Source organism: Protomyctophum bolini (assembly GCF_963924005.1).
Source record: "Protomyctophum bolini genome assembly, chromosome: 20".
NCBI lineage: Eukaryota > Metazoa > Chordata > Actinopteri > Myctophiformes > Myctophidae > Protomyctophum > Protomyctophum bolini.
The window spans coordinates 1,229,222-1,241,328 of NC_137881.1; the positions used below are offsets into that span (position 1 = coordinate 1,229,222).

Here is a 12,107-nt window from a genome sequence, read left to right on the forward strand (position 1 = left end):
AAGCTCTGATCATGAGTAAAATATAAATGCTTCCGTCGTACAGTCTGGAGCAACGGAAGATCTGATCATGAGTAAAATATAAATGCTTCCGTCGTACAGTCTGGAGCAACGGAAGCTCTGATCATGAGTAAAATATAAATGCTTCCGTCGTACAGTCTGGAGCAACGGAAGCTCTGATCATGAGTAAAATATAAATGCTTCCGTCATACAGTCTGGAGCAACGGAAGCTCTGATCATGAGTAAAATATAAATGCTTCCGTCGTACAGTCTGGAGCAACGGAAGCTCTGATCATGAGTAAAATATAAATGCTTCCGTCGTACAGTCTGGAGCAACGGAAGCTCTGATCACGAGTAAAATATAAATGCTTCCGTCGTACAGTCTGGAGCAACGGAAGCTCTGATCACGAGTAAAATATAAAGCGGAAGTGGAGCCTCCTCCCCACTTCTCTTTCGTCTTTACAGTCATGCAAATGTATCCTAATATAAATCGAAATCATCTAAGCATATATAGCTTGTTGCTTAGCAGAAATAGAAATAAAAATGTGTGAACGGAAATGACAAACAGTTTACTTGGATTTGGGGAGCTGTAGTTCCAGACTCTATATAGAATTCGGAGTTTGTGGAATAGTTGTCTAGCTACGCGAGACTAGTGCGTCTTTTAGACGGCGACCATCTCCAGATAAAACGTCAAAGTCCCGTTGCGTTCTCATTTTTCATTGACCCTTTACACGAGAACGCACACTTTATGAAAAGGCTATAATGTCGCTAGGTGGCGGTAACGGGCTGCCAAATAGACCAGTCACCCACATACAAGAAGAAGAACCCCTTCACGCAACCCAGAGCATGCAGGCAGAGCGCGCCACAGGATGGTTATATACAGTATTTTATAATATAACATTAATATATTAAAAAGGCTACATAAACGCTGCTGCCGCCTATCACAAGGCTTTTTATTTACATCATGGTTTTACGTTCACCATCGCTGATGAGCAGCGCTTTGTAGGCGAGCAGGGAGACTTGCATTAATGTAATAAACATTATGCGCTGTGAGCCAACGACGTGAGCCATGATGTCATAAGTTTTGCGGATTCACCGTTTTGCCCGTTTACACGGAGAGAAGGGATAAAACGGCGTTCTCAAAGATCTCCACTCTGGGAGGTGGTTTCACTTTGTTGCGTTTTCACCTCCTGAGAACACCGTTCTCGTCTAAATGGCAGCAGCAAACCATACTTTATTTTGCCGTTTTCTATGAACACCGTTCTGGTGTAAAGACCAGGGGGGCAGTCAGACAGATTTTTTGTGAAACCACTAAGGAAATGAAAGTTCATATAATGGCCTGTTGTGGCGCTGTCTGTCATTGGGCTGAAAAAAACCCCATAGCCCCATAGAAGTCCATGTATTTGGGCCCAACTTCACCTAGACTGTATTACCTTAATAAACATGGTCATGAATACTTTCTTCTTCCAGTCACTAGTTTAAAGTCTCATTTCTAATGTCATAATATTCTTTTTGGAAAATAATGGTCCCATTAATTAAAAAAAATTACCATAAAGTCGTGTATGTTCTGAGGGGCGTGGCTACCGTTACAGTCTATGATAGGGATTCCCCTCCCACTCGAGTCAAAATAAAAACCAACGGAGAAGAAGGGGGGGAAGTCCCGCCTCGTTGTCTGGGCCAGCCAATGGGCCAGCTGGGCCAAAACGGATCTAGAAAGATGGCGACTTCCATTGCAAGGACTGACAGGCTTCATTTTACGCTCATGTTAGACCCGGGGAACGCTTTGTCCATATTTTTTACAGTCTATGGTAAAGACCACCTGAAGGTGCTGAGGTAGTTTTTGCCCTGTGTTGTTTTCCTCTAGGCGTGTTCATGGGCCTGGGTCTCAGCGGCATCGTACCCACAATGCACTTCACCATCGAGGAGGGCTTCGTGAAGGCCACCACGGTGGGCCAGATGGGCTGGTTCTACCTGATGGGGGCCATGTACATCACCGGGGCCGGCCTGTACGCCGCACGCATCCCGGAGAGGTTCTTCCCTGGGAAGTGTGACATCTGGGTCAGTTCATTATTTAACCACCATCACCCCCTACTATCCCCTAGCATGCCCCTACTATCCCCTAGCATCCCCTAGCATGCCCCTACTATCCCCTAGCATCCCCTAGCATGCCCCTACTATCCCCTAGCATCCCCTAGCATGCCCCTACTATCCCCTAGCATCCCCTAGCATGCCCCTACTATCCCCTAGCACCCCCCTACTATCCCCTAGCATCCCCAAGCATGCCCCTACTATCCCCTAGCATCCCCTACTATTCAGCGCTCTATAGCAACACTTTCAGATCGCTAGCCCCTCAGATAGCACTCTATGTAGACTTAGATAGTATTTTACAGACAGACTTATAGCTCGTTACGTAGACGGCACTAGAATTGCATTTTATGTAGTCATAGCACTTTATAGTACACATGTATATTGTATAATATATAATATAGTATGTATAGTTGACATAGATACTCCACTGTTACGTTCTTAGTTTATACATGATTCATGATAACTATACTTTTTATATATGTGATGTATTCCCATGCTTTTGTTCTTGCTTAATGTAAGTCGCTCTGGATCAAGAGCGTCTGATAAATGCCTAGATTGTAAATCGGTTAATTACAATTCAGTGAATATATTTAGTGTAGCGCAAAAACAGCAGGGGGGGGTGCTGACACGATCAAAGTATGATATTTATTACCTAGTGTTTATTTACTGTAACTTCTACAGGAGTTAGTCGAGTTAGCACAGTTAGTTAGTCGTTTGTTAAATTACTTAAAGGGACACTTCATCCTTTTTGCAAAAAAATATATGTTAATGACGTTTAGAAGCATTAGAACACTTTCCTGGGGGTCTTTATGTGTGTAATATGTGGTTTTAGATATTTTAGATTGTAGCAGTGAGCCTGTTGTCTCTGATGTCATGGACACTGGGCTCACTACCTTCCTGGACTACATGTTGTCTCACTAAGACAGCTCTCCCCCCTATCCACAAGGAGGAGCAGTGTACCAAAGAATGATGGGAATTGTAGTCCAGGAAGATAGTGAGACCAGTGTTGATGACATCAGAGACACTGGGCTCACTTCTACAATCTAAAATATCTAAAACCACTTATTACACACATAAAAACCCCCAGGAAAGTGTTCTAAAGCTTCTAAACGTCATTAACATATATTCTTTTGCAAAAAGGATGAAGTGTCCCTTTAATTCTCAAGGAAATGTTTGGAATAACTCATTATGCACATGGTGTTCCATGAAGGAGCCTTCACTTCCATCCATCAGTAATGGAGATAAAACTAAACAAAAACAGCATTATTTAGTTTCATTCTTAGATGCTATCTGTAGGAAAGCACAGCCTAGTCTAGTGTGACGTTCCGGAGGATGATTGATGTCAGAAAGAATTCCCAGAGCTCACCGTCTGTCAAAATGTAAAGACACTGCGTGTCAGTGAGTGTTTTATCCACACGTGACAAACCTGAAGAACCAGAATAATCACAGCATACTGAGTCCTCCCTGTGGAATGCAGGGTGAGGGTGAGTCTCTTACCACCGCGGCTCAGTGACGTCATGTTGTAGTTTTAGTAAAAACAGAGAGGTGTGTTTGGGTGAGCGGTGAGTCTCTTACCACCGCGGCTCCACAGTGACGTCATGTTGTAGTTTTAGTAAAAACTACTAGGTGTAGTAGTACACACTACTAGGTGTGTTTGGGGTAGGGCTGACCCAAAAAAACGTTCAATCGATACGCACGGGAATCGATTTTTTAATTTTGAATCGAATAGTCATTAAAAAAAAGCGGACGCTTTTGGTCCGCGATACGGCCCCATTTGGTCCGCGAGCCACGCTTGCGCCTCGCAGCACCTCGCAACGCCTCCTCTTCCCCCCGTGTTAACAACAAGGAAGTCAACTGAACAAGTGCAGCTGCAGTCCCAGGAAAAATAAATAAAAAGTGGTTGCATTTTAAAATACCCTATTTGAATAAAGGTTGTAGGCTACACGAGAGTGTAAATGACCGCTGGGAAAATCCCTGATTGAGAGTGTAGGCAAGCGCACCACAGCTCAGTGGACATTAAATATAGGCTACCATGTTTGATAAGTCATATAAAAACATTACTTACACGAAAATGAAAATATAAACTTCACAGATTATAGATCACTTGGAATTATAACAATCTGTTGAGTATTGCCTGAATAATGCCACTAGTGAACTTTTATCGATGCGCCATTGCGCTGAGAACCTTGTGGAGCCTGGCGGTGTAGCCTACATTATACTTGTGAGGACCTGCTTGGATTCACATGGTGAGTGCGCTCAGTGCGCGCACCGAAAATTCAAAGATCTGCAATCTCATGCGCTGCGTTGTGCATATTGGCTGAGTATAATGGCACGAATGAAACTAGGCCTATAGATTTATTTTGGCGATGCGGAGAATTGATTTTGCCGTTGCCAGCGATATCTTTTTTATTTCTTGTCTGAAGACTGACCTGTTCCATCACTGTGAACTCCCATGCAGCAGAGCAGCTCCTACAGACCCAGACCAAAACACCTTTTCTCTTTGGCATTTAATTGCACCTGATCGTATTATTGTAATTATGTAGCCTATACTATTTGCCTGTGTTTTTTCTTTTAATTATGCTTTTTTTTGTGCGCCGATGGTGATGCTCCACTTGTTTCAGCCTGTAGGCCTACAGCACTTTGGTCAGCTTTTATTGTTTTAAATGTGCTATATAAATAAAGTTTGATTTAGGCCTATATTGGAGCAGGTGCTGGCAAATAACTAATTACTGTAATGCCATGCAGTGAAGTTGCGCAAATGTCAACTCAATTAGCAGAGCGGAGCTGCTCTCATGCACTCTGCACTGCAGTCTGCAGATCTCTTCTTAAAGTTTACTTATTATGGTTTACTTTCAACCATAAACCATAATATGATTGACAAACCTTGGATTATAATTCTTCATCGACCAACAGCGCATGCAGCATGACTATCAGGTAATTTAACTATGTGGGATTTCTCCTTCGGCATCGCATGTCGATAAAAAATGGGATTTCACTTGTGGCATTATTCAGGCAATACTCAGATTGTTATAATTCCAAGTGATCTATAATCTGTGAAGTTTATATATTTTTTCCCATACGCACACTCACAGTCACATTAACTTTATGATCAATCAAAGCAAGAGTTCATTCATGTTACCGTTCGTTTACAATTGACAGAGGAGTTTGGATTATATATATTTTTATTTGATGGAGAGGTAAAGCCTGTTTCAGGCGCTGTTTAATTGTTAAATAAAAGACCAATCCAATATGTGCTCCTCTCCTCTTCTGCAGCTATATCGCTGTTTTATTTTAAGCCAAATTCATTGTGAATTGGTGGTAGTGTTGTAGTTCATTAACACTGTGCTCTCTGGGTATCGTAGTTCCACTCCCACCAGATCTTCCATGTCCTGGTGGTAGTGTTGTAGTTCATTAACACTGTGCTCTCTGGGTATTGTAGTTCCACTCCCACCAGATCTTCCATGTCCTGGTGGTAGCGTTGTAGTTCATTAACACTGTGCTCTCTGGGTATTGTAGTTCCACTCCCACCAGATCTTCCATGTCCTGGTGGTAGCGTTGTAGTTCATTAACACTGTGCTCTCTGGGTATTGTAGTTCCACTCCCACCAGATCTTCCATGTCCTGGTGGTAGCGGCGGCCTTCATCCACTTCTACGGCGTCTCTAACCTTCAGGAGTTCCGCTACGGCCTGGAGGGAGGATGCACAGACGACACTCTGCTCTGAAAAGACTGTGAACTCCAACTCCCATCATCCTCCTGTCCTGTCCGGGGTCAGGGGTCAGGCTCCTGTCCTGACCCCTGACCTGTTCCTCCTGTCCTGTCTGATGATCCCCCCCCCCCAAAAAAAAAAAAACCACCCTGTTAAAAAAAAATTAAAAAAAATAGGAAGATAGAAAGAAAAGAAAATGCTGCTGGAATTCAGTATGTTCACTTGTTGCTCGCTCTCTCTCCTTCGCTCCCTCTCTCTCCCCCCTCTCTCTCTCTCCCTCTCCCCCCTCTCTCTCTCTCCCTCTCCCTCTCTTCTGTACTTCCTGATTTGCTCACGTTTAGATTTCTGGTGGTCAAGATAACAGATCTGCAAGCTCACAATGCGTCGCAATGTGACGCATTGTGAGCTTGTACATCGGCTATTTTGTCTTGTGCTCCATTCTCGCGTTGGCTTTCTTTTTTTTATAGCGAATGAAGTGTGGAGGGAAATCTCAACAAGCACTGCGATGATATTATTATTATTAGGTTTTTTTTGTATCACTATGTGGGTCTTGTTCTGAAGAACCAGAACATTAGCAGGTTTAAAACGCTGTAGCGTTTAAAAGTATTCCAAAGTGGCGACCGCAACAGACCCCCCCCCCCCCCCCCACCTTCCCCCATTGTAAAGAATCGGGACTCAATTTCCCAGAACCCTTTGCACGCCCGGAGCGACGGACCCTTTCTAGCGATCAAAACGCGTCTCATGTCCCATTCGGTCGGCCCGGTGGATTAAACGATGAAAACGTAACGACTGGCCAATCGCAGGGAACGTGTTCTACAATGAATTAACTCGTCCCTTATTACCCCCCCATAGTCCTTTAACTAACGGGACTTCATTAGTGCCACAAAAACAGAATTATTATAATATTACTTGATTATTTTCCATTTCTTTGCGGGTTGGAGTCAGACCAGATGTTCTTGGAATGTAGAGTTGAGCCCGAGTTCAAAGGATCCCCGACTAATAAGACAGATATGCCTTAAAACCGCTATAATTCAAATAAAAAACACCAATTTATGAAAGAAATAAAAAACATTGAAGGTGTTTCTATTTTGTTGTTAGTAATAGAGGGGCGAGTATAATGTTTTTATCACCCAGGGGGTCGTTGTAAGGCTCGTGTCGCACAGCGCTGATTGCACGCTCCCCGAAAAGAATCGCACACGGGCGTCACGGCGTGTTTTAACACGGACGGACGGACGGACGGACGGACGCGACGCCCACCCCCCCACAAAGATTGTGTCATAACCGGATCAAAATGTCCCGTGAAGACCCCGTAGTACCCAGTGGTACGAACGACTCTACAACCATGAGAATATAACACACACACACACACAGCCCTCTGAGCTGGGAACCCCTTTTGGTGTTTTAAACATTATTATAGTTATAATTTAGCTATTGGAAAAATAGCAGATGCTACGAGCTCAAATTTGGAAGATATTTTTTCAGAACAAACGTTTTTAACTCAAGTCTTCGCTTCTGGGGGGGGGGGGGGGGGGTCCCTGGAACAACATATTTTCAGATGGGGGTCTCGGGGGCCGTTTACAGATCATTTTTGGGGTCCTTGACATGAAATATTGAGTGATATAGGCCTAGAAACATATAGGTATTTCAGAAAACTGTCAGGATTTAGAAGACTAAATGGGTTAAATGGAAACCAGCCGTGTGAGCGTGTTGTGTTATCATGGTTGTATAACCGTAACCACTGTACTTTATGCTGTTAAATGTCAAAGTATTCAGTCTATCAACCAACCAACCAATCAATCAATCAATCAATCAAAGCCGCTATGACGGACAGTCCACTGCGCACAGAGAGACCCTTAAGTTAGTTTAACTTAAGAGGACGTCGTACTCAAAAGGGTCTCCATTTTCACCACGCTGTTTTTTTCCCCAGACTTCCCACGTTAGTTCTAGTCTAGAAGAAAGGACAGTGGTTCTCTACCCTGTCCTAAAGGGCAGTGGTTCTCTACCCTGTCCTAAAGGGCAGTGGTTCTCTACCCTGTCCTAAAGGGCAGTGGTTCTCTACCCTGTCCGTGGCGAGGCCCATGCACCCATTTTGGGCAGGAACCCCTTTTGGTGTTGGCATCATGTCATGCTTTAGCTATTGAAAAATATTATTTTTTCAGAAAACTGTCGGGATGCAGAAGACGTTTTTAGAATCTGATCTCGGGGTCAGAATGAAAACTGTCAGGATGCAGAAGACGTTTTTAGAATCTGATCTCGGGTCAGAATGAAAACTGTCAGGATGCAGAAGACATTTTTAGAATCTGATCTCAGGTCAGACTGGGTTAAGAGCAGACTGGAGAGAGAGCATCGACCCTCCGCGAAATTCACAGACAAAGAAAATATGACAAAAGTCAGACGTGGGCGGTTTTGGGTTTTGGGGGAATTCCTTTACGTCCCAAAACCAATACCTGGGTGTTGAACGTCTGGGTGAATCTGGCCCTATGTAACCAGATGCACCGTCGTGGTCCCCTTGTTGATATGTTGCTGTAAAGTAAGGGTCCATTTGGTTAAGGAATGCAGAAGGAATCCCTGGCTGTGTTTCTATATCCTTAAATGCTGTTAGGATCTGTTGAAGGATCTTATCTTGATCTTTGTTGACATAAAGACACGGAAAATTTAAATCCTTTTGCAAGGAAAATATTGTTTTAATTAAATAAATAAAAACCCAAGATGGAATCTTTAGAAAAACTTAACAAAAGAAGGAAAAAAAACAAAAAAAAAAACAAGTTATGGTGATATTTTGTCGGATGTGTGATTTTTTTTGTTTGTGGCTGTTTGAGCCGAACTGAATCATGAGGGTTTGGGAACTTTTTTTTTTTTTTTTTTTATAAAAAACTGCGTTTATTCTGTGTTTAAATTTCTACCGTATATTTCTAGAAGCTTCCGTTCTCTCCTTCGGTAGCATCCATCTCCCAAATAAATCATTTATTATAAATTATACCCAGTAGTAGCATAACAAACACTTAAGACCTGCAAATACACTTTGTTTTTTTTATTTTAAACCTATAACGACTTAGTTGAAATCAAATGCATCGAGTCAAATACATTCAACGGGTTGAGACAAAACGATGCTTTAAAAACCCACTTCAACGAGACGATATATTTACTGTAAGTTTACCCGACTGTACGACGGATGGGAACGATGAATAATTATCTGTGACGACGACACAAAAAGGTCCAAATCTGGGGATAAAAAGGCTCGACACAAAACATGTTACTTTTATTTTTATTTCGCTTGACATTCTTTATTCATGCTGTATTTCAAATGCTATGAGAGGTGTAGAGAAAAACTGAAAAAGATCAACGCACTGTAGTTTATTATAAATATTAAAAGAATCTTGGGTTTTAAGTGGGTGTACAGAAAACAGAATCCATGTGTGATAAATGATAATCCTTTAGTGTTCCTGTGCCTTATAGGCCGACGGAAAACAAGTTTTTACATGAAAAGGAAAAAAAAAAAACGACTTATACTACAGTTAAGGTTAAGTTAAGTGAGCTTCTCTAGGATTTACAGATATGTTGATTTTTATTTTTCTCTCGTGTGTTTTTGTTTTTTCTAGGACGGTGGTTCCCAAACGTTGTCATGTCAGGGGCCCCCGGGCCCGGGCCCCCAGTCAGGGGCCCCCAGTCAGGGGCCCCCAGATTGACACTTAATTGGCCCCGCATTTGAAAAACTATATGCCAAGGGGGACGTCCGTAAGAGAGGATATATATATGCCAGGCTCTAGAAGAGATTCTCAGCCCGTTTTATTTTCACGGACCCCCAGTTTGACATGCATTAGTTCTACGGACCCCCAGTTTGACATGCATTAGTTCTACGGACCCCCAGTTTGACATGCATTAGTCTACGGACCCCCAGTTTGACATGCATTAGTTCTACGGACCCCCAGTTTGACATGCATTAGTTCTACGGACCCCCAGTTTGACATGCATTAGTCTACGGACCCCCAGTTTGACATGCATTAGTCTACGGACCCCCAGTTTGACATGCATTAGTTCTACGGACCCCCAGGTTGACATGCATTAGTTCTACGGACCCCCAGGTTGACATGCATTAGTCTACGGACCCCCAGTTTGACATGCATTAGTCTACGGACCCCCAGTTTGACATGCATTAGTCTACGGACCCCCAGTTTAATGGCATTTCTATCTCTGGGACCCCCAATTATATATAGTAAATTCACTGTCAATTTAACTCAGAGTTACAGACCCATAAGGGTCCATTTGGTTCCATTTGTACACTCTCAGAGTTACAGACCCATAAGGGTCCATTTGGTTCCATGTGTTACACTCTCAGAGTTACAGACCCATAAGGGTCCATTTGGTTCCATTTGTACACTCAGAGTTACAGACCCATAAGGGTCCATTTGGTTCCATGTGTTACACTCTCAGAGTTACAGACCCGTAAGGGTCCATTTGGTTCCATGTGTTACACTCAGAGTTACAGACCCATAAGGGTCCATTTGGTTCCATTTGTACACTCTCAGAGTTACAGACCCATAAGGGTCCATTTGGTTCCATTTGTACACTCTCAGAGTTACAGACCCATAAGGGTCCATTTGGTTCCAAACGTGTCATTTAGCTGGGGACAACTCTTTGGGAACTACTGGTCTAGTATTTCAAGATAAACGTTGATTTCTTTCCATTGTATTCTATAATGCAGATAAATGTGTCTTTCTTTCCATTGTATTCTCTTCACCCTGGAACTCCCTCAGGGACCCCCTGGAACGGGACCCCCTGAACTCCCTCAGGGACCCCTGGGGCACTCCCTCAGGGACCCCTGGGGGCCTCCCTCAGGGACCCCTGGGGGCCTCCCTCAGGGACCCCTGGGGGCCTCCCTCAGGGACCCCTGGGGGCCCCCCTCAGGGACCCCTGGGGGCCCCCCATTGTATTCTCTTCCAATCCAATCCTTCATGAATCTAAAGGAACTCCACTGATGGGTTGTATCAACTGCTGTTTAATAAGAAACCCTTTTTTAGCTCAACTTCTCTGAGGTTCTTCTTTATTACAAAGACTAAAACCACAACCATGTGTATTATTATTATCTTCTTCTCCTCCTCCTCTTGACTTTGTGTAATTATTGTCCTGTGTAGAAAAAGTGATAAATCATACATTTCACTGAAATGTAAAACATAATAAATATTTATTAATGGTTAACTTGGAAAACGAGTGTGCGACGTTCATTTCTTTCCCCCAAAAAAAACATGCTAGTCCTTTTTGCTTCCAGCGGTTCCTGTGTTGGCTGTTACTGTACTGTACTGTACTGTACACACGATTTTGTAACCCATTTTTCACCCCTGTATCAATCATCTAATGTGATCCTGGGCTCTACACACCCTTCACCAACCTAGTCCCCATATATGGGGGACAAGGGGAGACCAACCTAGTCCCCATATATGGGGGACAAGGGGAGACCAACCTAGTCCCCATATATGGGGGACAAGGGGAGAGCAACGGACTTGAACTGATGCTTCCTTCATGCCTGAGTGTCCAAGTTGCTCCTTTACACCTGACAGGGGGGAGTTTCCCTGGTTGGACGTAGCGCGTGGAAAGTACATGTTATTCCAACCAGTTCCTTTCCCCTCCACCAGGCGCCCCAAAAAACACCTTTTTATTGAAAACACACCTGAGTGTCAGTGCTTTGTGTTGCAGTTTTTCACGTTGTCTTGGGGAAATAAACAACCTTGAGATATCAGTTGGAGCGTTTGTTATTCTGCTGGATAGGAGCGGTTATAATCCCCATGGACACACTTCTCAAACACTGCTCCTGCTTTGACTTCTAGCAGATGTTGGTTCTCTTGCTTCTTAGTTTACTAGCAAATTTCGTTGCTTAGTTTGTATTTATTAGTCTTTAGTGGTTGCGTTACTAGACCTTCCTGTTCTCCCTTTGATCTTCTTCGGTAGCGGGTTCTGGATTTATGAGCGTTGTATGTTTGTCCTGTTTTTATTGTCTTATATTTATTGTTACTGGCAGAGCTGTGTCACTTATTGTGCCTCTTGTCTTGTCTTGTCCAGTTCACACTGTGTAAAAGAGACTTCTCTTGTCCAGTTCACACTGTGTTAAAGAGACTTCTCTTGTCCAGTTCACACTGTGTAAAAGAGACTTCTCTTGTCCAGTTCACACTGTGTAAAAGAGACTTCTCTTGGCCAGTTCACACTGTGTAAAAGAGACTTCTCTTGGCCAGTTCACACTGTGTAAAAGAGACTTCTCTTGTCCAGTTCACACTGTGTAAAAGAGACTTCTCTTGTCCAGTTCACACTGTGTAAAAGAGACTT

At 43.3% G+C, this 12,107-nt stretch overlaps 1 protein-coding gene and 1 long non-coding RNA gene across 5 annotated transcripts in view; one reads left to right on the forward strand and one right to left on the reverse strand.

Moving 5' to 3' along the window:
- The window catches only part of adipor1a (adiponectin receptor 1a), a 35,131-nt gene extending 29,216 nt beyond the window's left edge, over positions 1-5,915 (forward strand). For 3 of the 4 annotated variants that reach the window (XM_080792108.1, XM_080792107.1, XM_080792109.1), the window contains 2 exons: positions 1,862-2,055; positions 5,679-5,915. In XM_080792108.1, coding sequence (XP_080648234.1) covers positions 1,862-2,055; positions 5,679-5,807 — 323 coding nt within the window. In that variant the 3' untranslated portion in view covers positions 5,808-5,915. Of the gene's footprint in view, positions 1-1,861; positions 2,056-5,447; positions 5,508-5,678 lie in introns of those variants that run through there. The other variant, XM_080792110.1, reaches the window with a different exon arrangement.
- A 3,974-nt stretch (positions 5,916-9,889) lies between these two features.
- LOC308335114 lies at positions 9,890-10,991 on the reverse strand. The gene is made up of 2 exons (XR_013965979.1): positions 10,313-10,991; positions 9,890-10,265 (listed from the first exon to the last, which is right to left on the reverse strand). It is a non-coding gene; the product is annotated as an uncharacterized lncRNA (long non-coding RNA).
- Positions 10,992-12,107: the final 1,116 nt, after the last annotated feature.